We start from the raw sequence: 13,279 nt of genomic DNA on the forward strand, positions 1-13,279 counted from the left end.
GAATTTTCCACAGTTTGTTGTGATCCAGACAGTCAAAGGCTTTGGCATAGTCAATAAAGCAGAAGATACTTTTCTGGAACTCTCTTGCTTTTTCAATGATCCAACGGATGTTGGCAGTTTGATCTCTGGTTCCTCTGCCTTTTCTAAATCCAGCTTGAACATCTGGAAGTTCATGGTTCATGTTATGTTGAAGCCTGGCTTGGAGAATTTTGAGCATTACTTTGCTAGCATGTGAGATGAGTACAGTTGTGCAGTAGTTTGAATATTCTTTGGCACTGCCTTTCTTTGGGATTCGAATGAAAACTGACCTTTTCCATTCCTGTGGCCACTGCTGAGTTTTCCAAATTTGCTGGCATATTGAGTGCAGCACTTTAACACTCAGTAAAACTCACTCTTGCCCAAAATGGCTCCGAAAGAGTGTTCCTCCCATGGTTTGCAAGGCCCTGTACTTCCCCAGTCCATGAATTACTTCCCCTTTAATAAAGGACACCAAACACATTACCAAATTGTCTTAGTTTTGTCATTTGACACCACCTTCTTAAAAAGTCTTGATGATCCTCCTCAGCTCATGGGCAGTAGAAATCATGCAAATAACGATTTCAAAGGATACAGACATTTGTTCTCTCAAAAAAACATTTACTAAGAACTTTTTCTGTGTTAAACACCACCATAAGAGATTTAAGATGATTCCAAGCTGTGTCACTGTACTTGACAGTTCCCTTATCCATCTTAGATAACCCCATTCCTCACTTCTAATTTCTTCTTCACTGAACTTGGCATTCTAACACAGGTTACACACCCTGGGTGCAAGAGAGTTCTTAGGACAAACACAGCCTTGTGTGATGGAAGAACGGTGGGCTGCAACCCTGGCCTCTCACAAAGCAGTTACGGAAGCTGCACCACTAGCTACTGTGTCAGGGCCTTAGTTTTCATTTGGGTTGTTGGCTTTTTAACCTGTAAAATGGAGATTATATCTAAAACCAACCAGCTTCATGGACTCTACTAAATTCAAGGTCAAAATGTGACAAATTGTATAATACAATTTTGGCAGTAGCTTTGTAAAAATGTATCTACCTGTGGACAAGAACATGAAGATAGTTTTTAAAAATGAAAAGTATGTGTGAATATGGTAGGACATCAGAGTTTTATTCTCTTTTTTCTCTCCCTAATTTTTTTTTTTTTTTTACTCTTTGGTTGAACTATCCTTTTGATCTTTTTTTTCCCCCTAACTGTAGGGTAGAACGTTAAGCAAATAGTGTTTGCATAAATGATGGCATACTTATGCAGTCACTACAAAGTTTGTATAATATTTTTAATAACATGAAAAATGCTTAAGATATAAAGTTTGTACAAATACCATATGACTTCCAACTGTATAAAAATATAATGTACACTAAAAAAAGACTGCAAATAGAGTGCTATGTCTCTGAGTGGTGGAATAATAGTATCTTCTACTCCTTCTATATTCCTTCAATTTATACCTTGGGCAAATATAGAGTTTGATTAGGGAGAAAAACAATAAATGTTATTTTGCAAAATACATTGTAGTGCAGAGAAAATTCCAAGACAGACGAACTCTCTTACCCAAATTGCATATCCCTTTTTCCAGCTGGTACCCCACTGGGCATCTGCAGGTGAAGGATCCCTGAGTATTGTTGCACGTGGCTAGGGGTGGGCAGGGGTTCGAGAGGCATTCGTTCACATCTGTGGAAGAGGGAACACAGGACCACAGTGAATCTGCAGCAGGCAGCACACTCACAGTCTGGTATAAGGAGCACTTCGAAGAGCCAAATGGCACCGGGTGTGGAGAAGACCAGAACGAGTGGGCACCGCACTTGTTCTCAAGGGGCTACCAGTCTACTGAGGGTGGGGACAGCCAGGGGTACAAATAAACATGAATGAAAGGCAGGATTTGAAAGTACAGAGGAAGTAAAGAAGGTAGTTATTTTGATGGGAGAGAGAATTAAGGACTGTTTCAAATAACATCTGGACAGACTGGAAGGACTTTAATAAGCAGATGTGGGTAGGGGGATTCTAGGCTGAAGCACCAGCACAGCGAAGGTCAGAGCAGTAAATTGTGGGAGTTTTCAGGGAGCCGTGGGTGGTCCAGGAATGTAGAGTCCACAGAAGGCAGCCAGATCATGGGGGCCTGTCAATGTCACTGACACTACTCTGCAGACAATGCATAAGCATGTTAACCCTCAAGTAAGCAGGGCATGAATTTTAAAATCTTGCTGCCCTATGTTTTGGAGGAAAAGGAGTCTATTGCCTGCCTCAGTGTGGCACTACATTATGGACCGTCACAGACGACTTTTCTTCTTACCCACACTGCAGTTGTCCCCTTGCCAGGAAGGTGAGCACACACATCGGTACCCAGGATGTGTGGTGGGATCCACAATGCACTTCCCATCATGAAGACAAGGGTGAGTGGTGCAGCTGTTAACTGAAAACACATTTCCAGAACAGAGCAGTTAATCACACAGCAAAGGTAAAAAGGCAACTCTAGGTAAATATTTAATTCTCCCAGCTAATATTTGATTCTTGCTTATTTCTGTGTACTTGCCCTGAAAAGGCCATACTACGAAATAGAATGGGTTCCCGGAGGTGCAGAAGAGAAGCATGGGGACCTGATGTCGGCACTGGCTGTGTACACACAGGGGTATTAAACAGCTGGATCCCTGAATACAGGCGCTGGTTCAAATCCGAATGCTGCTTACAGATTCCTGAGCCTGGAAATGACAACACTGCCTTGGGATACTTAACAAATTCTACTTGAAGCAATGCCTATTTAAAACACACATTAAGGGGGAAATGACACCTGATCAATTATCCTCCCTGCTCCAAGTTTTCTCTTTTCCAAAGATCTCACACTGTAAATGGGTCTCCAAATAACCATGCAGTCGTTCAGAAAAAAGCCCACAAGTGAGCACTCTCTTCACACAGTGTGACCATGAGCCCATCTGACTCCGCCAGGCCCTGGCGAGGCCCAGGCCCCACTGTCCTCTTGGACTGCCGGCTCCTGGGGCAATGGCCACACTCTCTGTTTTGGTCTCTATAACTGGTCTTGTCACACTCCATTTATACCATAACTGCCTAATAAAGGTTTCTGACACACACTGAGAAAAATCCAAACTCTTAACAGAAGGAGAAAAGTCAGTGGTAGAACGAGAAAAAGAAGACAAAAATAGAGTTCTAGCTCCAGAATTACCCTGAAGACAAATAGGCTAAACCTGAAGATGGAGTCCTTGCTCCTCATGGCTACTTGGGATATATCTAAACGTGTGCACAGCACCTATATATCCAACACTGCACCCACGGGCTCTGTCACAAGACATAGCAACAGCCAATATCAATCCTCCTCCTACTGGTCTACAGCTATCACTGCAGGGGCTGAAATTGGCTTTAAGGGACACTTGTGAATTATGTTCTACCCAATATTGGAATATACTTGGCATCTGGAAACGAAGCCTGTGAGTCCTGAAGCAGGACTGCAAACTCAGAAGCAGCAGCCAGCTTCCGTCTCCTAGTGGCACGCAGGCCACTGGCACGAAGCGGGCACTGATGCATCGGGGCTCTCGGGCTGCATGGGCTCTATGGCTGGACCACACGCTGGATGATGGCTGCCTAGTTGGACCTGCCTCCAATGCCCTCCCCTTCTTCCCTCTTTCCTTCAGTCTCCATTACACTTTTTTTAATCAATAGAGTTTTCCTTGCCTGAATCTAGAAAAACTAAATATCCAGCAAATCTTGGCCCTGATATCAAAGGAGGTAGCATCCTACTCCCTACTACCTGTCCTTAAGTGACAAAGAATCATGCAGATGGTTTTATTTCTCTTGTCCCAGCAACTTTTACACGGATAGAGAGATACATAACCCCAAGTGCAATGTCACACAGTCACTATGGGAAAGGTCAGTTCATCGTCCGCTCATTGAACATGTCCCTTCACCCGCATTTATCAGCCAGCGCCATAGTCTTAGGGAAATCTCAGGGGATCAAGAGATGCTTCCCTGGTGACTGGGGCACCAGCTGACTAACCCAGAAGCTTGGGATTCTGATCTGGAAGCAGGCACTTGCTCACTCTGTGTCTCAGACAGGTCACATAAAGCTTCTTGACTCGTTTCCCACCCTTCAGTCTCACTTCACTACCCCACTCTGGCCTTGTTAAAGGCATGCTTGAAAAGGTCGTGCAATCACAGGGCACTACAAGCTACTCACTACTAGTGTCAGCACGGCCAACGGCATCTTCTCCTGTCTGCCCTCTGTAACTCAGGGCTGAGAAAAGGGTGAGAAAATGGCCACTGGGGCATTCTCTCCTGCTTTAAAGTGCTTCGAGAAAGCACTGAGATCACACCAGAGCCCTGCGCAGTGCTCGGCGCGTCCACAGCCGCGTCCTACCTGCAGCGGGAGACGACGGTGCTGTGGGTGACCGGGTGCTGCTCCGCGCAGGGGAGGTGGTCGGCGGAGGAGTTAACACCTTAGCTGTAGAGACAGGCGTGGTTCCGGGGGGAGGAGACGTTTTGAGGAAAGATGAAGCCAGGCTGTCGTCTTCTGTAGGGCCAGGTCCTGTTGTTGACTCTTCGGTCAGGGGGAACAATCTGGCGGCAGCATCTCTATCCACAGGGCTCTCTTCTGTGGTGACAGCACCTGCTGTTGTGACTTGGACCACAAGAATTTCAGGACTGGTTGGTGAGAGCTGAACCACTGTCTGTACTGTTTCTCCGGCCACCGTCTGTCCTGTTGTGGGGCCACCCGTCAGAGCTGCTGTGCTTGACGGGAGGCTAGGGCTGGCCATGGGAGAATGAGAGGTCTCAAGGGTGGTGGCTGCCGAAGCTGGAGACGTGTGGGCTAAGTCGGTGCTCGTGGCTGGAAGGGCTTGCTCAGTGTCTGTAGAGGTGGAGTAGTCTGTGAAGGCCAGGGGTGAAGGGGTCCCCAGAGCAGACATCACTGTTACAGCTTCCGTGGTCTCCGCGGGCAGAGTCTGCAGGCTTGGTGGCTTTGACTCTGTAACGATGTTCTCGAGGTATGGGCTACTCTGGTTCTTAGGGCCTGCTGTCTGACTGCTAGGAACAGACGATGCGACTGCTGGCGTCCGAACTGAAGTTGCGGGAGCATCCCCTGCCCGGGGCAGGACTGGGGTAACAGGTGCAGGTGGGAGGGCTGTCTGTGAGTCAGACAGCGAGGCAGGGGCAGACGCCGTCGGGGGCAGTGACGAGGGGGGAGGCGAGGAGGACAAAGGAGGGGGTGCATCAGGGCTGGACGGCAGGGGATGAGCGGAGGCCCCAGCAGATGGCAAGGCTGACGAGAACGGCCGGTAGGACTGCGACACTGAGGGCAGGGGCAAGGGCGGCTCCGAGGAAGAAGACGACAATGCGCCACCAACAGATCTGGCATCGGCGTCCGGGGGAACCAGAGTGGTTGGCGTATTAAGGGTGGGTGTGTGAGATGGAGAGTTGGCCGTGGGCAGAACCAGCACCTCAGGGGAAGGCTGAGCATGTTCTCCTTGGTGGGATGAGACGTTACTCCTCTCGGTCTGAGCCTGAGAAGAGGGAGCAGAGTCTGAACTCAAAGAGCTTGAGATCTTGACGGGAGAGGTCGAAGTCTCCCTTCCATCCAGGGATGAACTGCGGTCTGCAATGGACAGCAGTGCCCGCTCCCCTTTGGTGAAAGGAGACGAAGCACAGGTGTAGCTGGTGTGTTCACTGGAGGTCCCGCAATCAGGGTCCGTGCTGCTTGCTCCATCGTAGCTAACCCCAGGGACTGCTGAGGAAAACTACAGTTAGGCCCATCAGACAGGCATCTGCGAACCTGCACTCTGAGACAGACTTTCAGTGTCCGGCCCGTGAACTGCCCCCCCGGGGGAGAGACACTTTCTCTGGAGAGACTGTACAGGGAGGCAGGCAGGGTTTGAATGACCTGCCCTCCTGTGAAGAGCACAGCAGCAGCCCTGGAAACGGTAATAAAAGAGAAGTGGGCCCCAAACAATAGGGAACAGGTCCAGATTCCTTCCACAGACCTTTTTTTTGATAAAAGCAAATGAGTATCTGAAAAGCTCTTAAGACCCCAAATAGAACAATTGTGCCTAAATGGAAAAAGGAAAACCCTCCCAACTTTCCATTCTGTATAATGAGATATTTCTTTCCCAGGAGATCGGCCTCAGCCACAACCCGGCTGGGCTCCTTGATTGCAAGCATCCTGGCTCACAACAGTGCCAATGTCTCGGGTAAGCGCGGGGGAGGATGGGGGTGGGGGAGGTGGGAGAACCCAGACAGTGCTCTCCACAGGGAGCTGGTAAGATACCTGGGCTGACAGCAAACTCATTCTAGAAAGTGAAAGTAAAAATGTCATGTCAGACATGTCACTCAGTCATATCTGACACTTTATGACCCCATGGACTATAGCCCACTGGGCTCCTCTGTCCATGGAATTCCCCAGGCAAGAATACTGGAGTGGGTTGCCATTTCCTTCTCCCAGGGATCTTCCCGACCCAGGTCTCCTGCACTGCAGGCAGACTCTTTACCATCTGAGCCACCAAGGAAGCCAAAACCAGCCTAGCACCACAAGCAAATTGACAGATATGCTGAGGAAACATGCAGAGAGACCCTGCCCATCACCTCCATGCCCTCCGAAGGTCCTTGTGGCCGCCGATGAACCTGAGACCAGGCGGGCGTCCCCAGTCACCGTCGTGTTTCCCAGCTGTGTGGCACTCTCCATTTCTCCAGCTGTTGCCGATCGCCCCGCATCCCCGGGAGTTGTGCTACTGTTGGTGAGAGATCGCAGTGTGCGCTCCCCGACTCCAGCGAACGTAGCCAAAGTGTGTGGGCTGTGAGTGCGGACCCCTGGCGCTCCCCAGGAAGCCCCCTCTTCAGCTTTGGTACCAACACCCAGCTCAGGACTGTCTTCAATGGCTACAAGAGGACAGGAAAGGGGAGGGCTGGTCAGTGCGGTGTACAGCGGGGCTGTGTGAGCCACAATGCTGTCCTCCGCCTTCTCAGGGTCTTTGTCTGAAACTGACGAGGTGAAAACCCAACACGTGTGTCTTTCCTGCTAACATGGCAGTGACTGAATCCTCCAGAGGCAGTGTGAGATCAGTGCTGCTATTCAGGTGACTTGGATTTACGATAAGTTTCATTACTCCAGTGAACAGGATCAATACAATATTTCTTCTTGGTGATATATAATAAATAGTGTTTATGTCAGGGAAATTGGTGGCGGTGGTGGGGGGAAGTGAAAGTGAAAGTCGCTTAGCCATGTCCGACCCTTTGCAACCCCATGGACAGTACAGTCTGTGGATTTCTCCAGGCCAAAATACTGGATTGGGTAACCTTTCCCTTCTCCAGGGGATCTTCCCAACCGAGGGATAGAACCCAAGTCTCCCATATTGCAGGCAGATTCTTTACCAGCCGTGTCACCAGTGAAGACCTAAGTGGGCAAAAAACTAACAACCCTGCTGGAGCTTTCCACCTGACAAGACCGGGGAGGGAGGCTGGTATTACCCTAAAGGCTTTTACCTCCAGATGGGACCAGCGATAGCTGATGGACACGGCCCGCCATTCTATAGTGTCTGTTATTCTACAGCATAGCTCGCCACGCTAGCCCCTCAGTGAGAAATGGCATCATGGTTAGAGGTTACAGGTGAGCTTGTGGTTTTTTTTTTTTTTTTTTCCTTGGTGGGACTGAATAGGAGTAGGTGACACATGAATAAATATCCTTTTCCTTTTTTCTTGGGTATATATTTTATGCTATAAACTTAAAGAATCTTAGATTATTATCAAATAAATCCTTCTTTTCAGAAATGAGGAAAATGAGGACCAATTCTTCTTGGCCTAACTGCTTCATAATCTGGATCTAATGCGAAAAACGGGCTCTTTTCTGATTCTTATTCCAATTCCTAAGTCAGTTTAGTCCTTGAGAGACCTACCTTGGTGGAAAACGGATGTAAAGCTGAGTATGAGGTCAGCTCACTCGCTATGCGAGTGCTAAGTGGCTTTAGTCATACCCAACTCTTTGCAACCCCATGGACTGTGGCCCCCCAGGCTCCTCTGTCCAAGGGATTCTCCAGGCAAGAATACTGGCGTGGGGTGCAGTGCCCTCCTCCAGGGGCTCTTTCCAACCCGGGGACTGAATCCACATCTCTTACACCTCCCGCAAAGGTAGGTGGGTTCATTACCGCTCGTGTCACCTGGGAAGCCCTCGCTCCATGACAGGTGTGTGTTAGCTGACCGGCAGGGATGAGCAGGGGCACAGGCACACACAGGGAGCTGGGGTGGCGCCAGGAAAGCCAGGACCTGGTCGCAGATGCGATCTGACCCTCGCGGGGGTGCCTAAGAGAGACCCACGCAGAGTCCACCAGGAGAAGCTGGAGAGCGGAGCGTGCCTGGCCACAATTTCCCTGACAAAGAGGACAGGCCTGTGATGATGCAGGCCAACCACCCCTCTCAGGCTGATAGACAACACAGGGGGCAGTCATCCCCTGAAACAGAGGGGCTGCATCTGAACCCAGAGGAAGGGATGACCCAAGAAACCTGAAAGCTGTACGGCAGAAGCTGTGAGCTATGGGTGATTCCAGGGAAAAGAGAGAAAGTGTTATGTAATCCCAGAGCAGGTGGTTTCAGGAACATGGCTCTTCCTCATCTGGTGCCTCAGAACCCCACGTGCCACTCACACTGAAGTCACATTGTCCCCACACACCAATTGCACCCTGACTGAAGATGTAGGTACTGAAGAGATGGAAGAGGGAAACTCTATGGGATGTAAACTCCAGGCCTGCGAAGGCGAAACTTCTGAGACCACAGGGGCAGGGCAGAAAAGGATGCCTTGTGTTTAAGTGACAGAAAGAGTGTGTTTTCCACGGTTGGATGTAAAACAGCACAAATAGTCTCCACCCACACATGCGGTATTCTTTACAACAAAGCATATGCTTTTCCATATCACATCAGTAGTAAACAATAAATGCTAATTTTACTCATTAATTAGAGAACTCATAGCAGGGAAAAGAGCTTCCATTGTTAGTGGTATAGAGGTAAGAACTCAAACCTATTATAAGCTTAAATGATAAGTTACTGTATTTTTGGTTTATCAACATGAAATTTACTTTGATAAGGCTGATGAGAATTGTTCTCAAAATATTTTCCAAAAACATTCTTAAAAAGGAACATCAAAGGAAAAGTTTTCTTAAAGCAACAGACTAGAATTCATCAAAATTAAAAGATTCGTGCTGTTCATGGGATAACAGCAAGAAAGTTAAAAGACAACCCATAGAATAAGAGAAAATGACTGCAAATCATCTTTCTGATGAAGGACAAGTATCCAGAATATATAAAGAACTCTCACAACTCAATTAAAGAAAGATAAACAACCCCATTTAAAAAGGTTCAAAAGATCTAAACAGACGTTTCCGAAGAATATATACAAATGGTCAATGAGCACATGAAAAGATGCTCACCATCATTAGTCAGCTGGGAAAACTGCAATCCAATACCACTTAAGACGCCACTTAACCTCCACTACAATTGCTGTTATTGTTACTCAACTGCTAAGTCATGTTCAACTCTTTGCGACCCCATGAACTACAGCATACCAGGCGCCCTCATGCTTCACTATCTCCTGGAGTTTCCTCAAATTCACATCCATCGAGTCGGTGATGTTATCTAACCACCTCATCGTCTGCTGCCCCCTTCTTCTTCTGCCCTCAATCTTTCCCAGTATCAGGGTCTTTTCCAATGAGTCAGCTCACTAGAATTAAAAGAGCTCGACAACAACAAATGGTGTTCAAGGTGCTAAGAAACTAAAACCCTCCTGCTTTGCTGGTGGGAATACAAAATGGTGCAGCCCCTCTGGAAAACAGTTTGGTAGTTCCTCAAAGGTCAGAAACAGAGCTGCCATCTAACCTGGCAATTCCAAGGCAATTCCAAGGAAACATATGTGCACACAAAAACATGTTCTAGAATGTTCACAAGAGCACTAGTCATAATAACCAAGAGGTGGGCACAACCCACATATCCAGTAACTGATAGAAGTACAAATTAAAACGCAGCACATCCATACAAGGAACAGCATTTGGCAACAATGTTGCCAATGGATGAAGCCCGGACACTCGCCACAGCAGGGATGAACCTTGGAAACCTGATGCTAAGTGAAAAACACAAAAGGCCACACATGCTATGGTTCCATTTGGAAGCAACGTCTCCAGTAGGCAAGTCTATAGAGGCAGAAAGCAAACTCATGGCTGCTGTCAGAGGCCCAGAAGAGCAGAGAGTGGGGAGAGACCACAGTGAGCAGTTTCTTTTTGGGGTGATGAAAACATTCTGGAATCAGACGGTAGTGATGGTGGCCCAACTCTGTGAATATACCAAAACCACCACTGAATTGTACATTTTAAATGCGTGAACTGTACAGAATGTGAAATATAGTACAATAAGGCTGTTTAAACGGGGGAAAGGAGAATGTCTCCTGATGGAAGCCCAGACCTGGCATGAACAACCACTCACGAGGAGGTGATACGCTCACCTTCCAGAAGCTGTGTGACGGCGGCAGCGTGGGGGTGTGGGGTGAGCTCTAAGGGCTGGAAGGACACTGCAGAGAAGTCCGCGAGCTGTATGCGGCAAGTGATAACAGCAGCATCTTGGAGACATTACAGAAAAATTGGGGGATATACAGGTTTATGGGTATCAACCAGCTAGAAGGATGGCCTGGAGATACTGAGAGGCCTGCAGAACCATTTCATTATCACTGAAGATCAAGCTCAGGCAGCCCCCCACCCTCCTGGGGGTGCGGTTCCGCGGATGGAGACTCACTCGAGCGCTCCCCGCGAGGTGCCGAGAAGCCCAGACTTTCTGAGGACGATGAAGACAAGGACTCGGTGGCCAGCTCAGAGTAGCTCATTTCATACAGTGCTGAGTGGCTTCCTCGAGACTGCGGGGCGGAGGCTGAGAAGCGGGTCTGAACTGAAGCCTTCACAACCTCAGGATGGGAAGCGGAGCTTCCTGCCGCACCTGCGAAGGGCTCGCTGCCGGCGGAAAACCAGACAGCGGTGCTCTCTCCACCTCCGACTGGAGGGAGGGACCGAGAGGAGGCTTCTGTCTGAGACACAGGGCTGCCATTCCCTGCACCAGAGCGACTGGCCGGCTGGGGTCCTCCGGAGGCTGAAAGGTGTCAGACACAAAAGGCCATTACGTGGATGTAAGAGGGATCCCTCCACAACTAAGACACGAGTCTTCCCTAAGAGAAGGTGCCCTTTGCAAGGACCTTGTACAGTGTTTACTATACGCGTGACCTGAGGTACGCTTTCATGTTCTAAACAATGATTTCAAAACTATTCAGTGTCAATAAGAGAGCAATACCAAAAACTGGTGAAGAGCAGAGCTTTTAAACAGTACGTACAAAGTCTCAGAGTCACTTACAGGCCTGAGTGGTTTATTCTTTCCCCTAAAACACGGGGTAGTGTGAGCCAGTGGGTATGCTGCTACACCATCAAATACAATGTGCCCAAATATGATGCTTAGTCAGTATTTTCCTAAGGCAGTTCTATTATTAATAAAGATTATTCTAATTCTGAAATACAGCAAAAAAAAATCAACTATGGGGCTCACTAAAACCATGAACTTGAGGAGTATATTTATATACTCTGCACATTTTATTTGTGAAGATGATCTGTACATAAGATAACTGAAGCTGGCTTTAAAGAGCGGCCAGCTCTGAGTCTGAAGTTAAAGCTGCAGAGCCACAAGATATATCAGCACCAGGAGCTGGGAGGTGGGAGTCTCAGCTCTGCCGTGAGTGAGATAAAGATCAGGCACTCACTACTTAAACCAGCTGAGCCTCAGTTTCCTCATCTACAAGAAAGCAGGAGGAATGATGCCTGTTTGACTAATTTCACAACACTGTCACGCTGAATATCAAAATGTGATAATGTGGTCTACCAGATAAAAGAGATAGTGTTATCCAAGAACACAGTTGTCATCTTTTTTTTTTTAAAGATTACAAATGGTCTTGAAGTGACCCCTTGAGAAAATTCAACAATTTTTACATGTCCATAATACATCAAATAGAGATTGAAGACTTACTTGGAGAATCATTTTGCCAAAATTCCCTTGAGACGTTGGAAGGTGTAAGACCAAATGCACTTTCTGTGGACAGCCCTGTGAATGCCCCATCCCCTGGGCTCCCGAATACTCCACTGCTTCTTCTCAAGTCTGCCTCCGAGGGGGAAGGATGGACTGATGATGAAGTTATGGCAACATCAGGGTCCTCAGGGAAATGTTCTGTCTCATTCAGAGGTCGCAGACTGATGGCTGAAGACTGGGGCGTCCTTCGGACACTGTTGGGGAACATGGTGGCAACATGGACACTCTTTGTCCCACTCACCGAGGAGCTGTGGACAGCAGTAGAGCTGTTTAAATCCTCTATGCTTCCAGAAGCTAGAACGGAAGAAAATATGCTTTAAGACTAGCCAGGGTGTATCTGGATACAAATGATGTTACTTACATTGTGATAGATGAATATATGTAATGTGGATCTAAAAGATAAACACAGCTAACACACTCATTCTCCCTCTTTTCACAGCGCTAAGTGGAGAAGCATGAGGTCCTTTGCTGAGCACAACAAAAGCTTCAGATCAAGCTAAGAGGAAGACAGCAGAAAGCCTCTAGACCTGACTTGCGTCAGTCTATATAGAAGAAGCTAAAAACTTCTGTTCTTGAGTTCCACCTTATAACTTATATAGGACAGACCACTGTGACACAGTCTGTGTTTTGTTTTCTTTTAGCCACGTAAGCCTTTTGTTCAAATGCTATTGTAGATTAAAGCCTATACCTAAAAATGCATAAAAGTGGGTGCATTACAGGGGACCCAGTCACCAGCGAGGAGGCCTTGGGCTTTGCATCCACAGTCAGAACAATGGTGGCCTAGAACAGTTATTCCCAGCCTTGCCACCATCGACAGTTCTTTATTACTTGCCACCTCAGGGCCATTGTAAAACTGACATTTCGAAAGACCATTAACCAAGCTGCATTTATTAAGTAACAGAGCTTCTAATCAGCAGGAGATACTCATCATTACCCCACTGATTTGATTTAATTCCACCCAAAAGCAACAGGCTACATCCCTGGAGTTAACCTCATGAAGCTCTGGAGACTGGCTCACACAGTACTCCAGTGGGTCCCAAGGACTCCAGGTTGGGAACAATGTTTCTGATGAAATGGATGGCAGACACGGGATCAGTTGTCAAGAGCCTCCAGAACTGAATAACACACCATTGGTCCAAGTGGACAATCTGCTCTA

The 13,279-nt window shown here is 47.7% G+C and overlaps 1 protein-coding gene across 3 annotated transcripts in view; it reads right to left on the minus strand.

Moving 5' to 3' along the window:
• HEG1 (heart development protein with EGF like domains 1) overlaps window positions 1-13,279 on the minus strand; it is an 83,976-nt gene that overhangs the window by 41,363 nt on the left and 29,334 nt on the right. For 2 of the 3 annotated variants that reach the window (XM_060404378.1, XM_027956598.3), the window contains 6 exons: window positions 12,064-12,417; window positions 10,795-11,142; window positions 6,613-6,906; window positions 4,397-5,761; window positions 2,324-2,443; window positions 1,585-1,704 (listed from right to left, as the gene is read on the minus strand). In XM_060404378.1, coding sequence (XP_060260361.1) covers window positions 1,585-1,704; window positions 2,324-2,443; window positions 4,397-5,761; window positions 6,613-6,906; window positions 10,795-11,142; window positions 12,064-12,417 — 2,601 coding nt within the window. The remainder of the gene's footprint in view (window positions 1-1,584; window positions 1,705-2,323; window positions 2,444-4,396; window positions 5,762-6,612; window positions 6,907-10,794; window positions 11,143-12,063; window positions 12,418-13,279) is intronic. The other variant, XM_060404377.1, reaches the window with a different exon arrangement.

Source organism: Ovis aries, chromosome 1 (genome assembly GCF_016772045.2).
Source record: "Ovis aries strain OAR_USU_Benz2616 breed Rambouillet chromosome 1, ARS-UI_Ramb_v3.0, whole genome shotgun sequence".
Classification (NCBI taxonomy): Eukaryota; Metazoa; Chordata; class Mammalia; order Artiodactyla; family Bovidae; genus Ovis; species Ovis aries.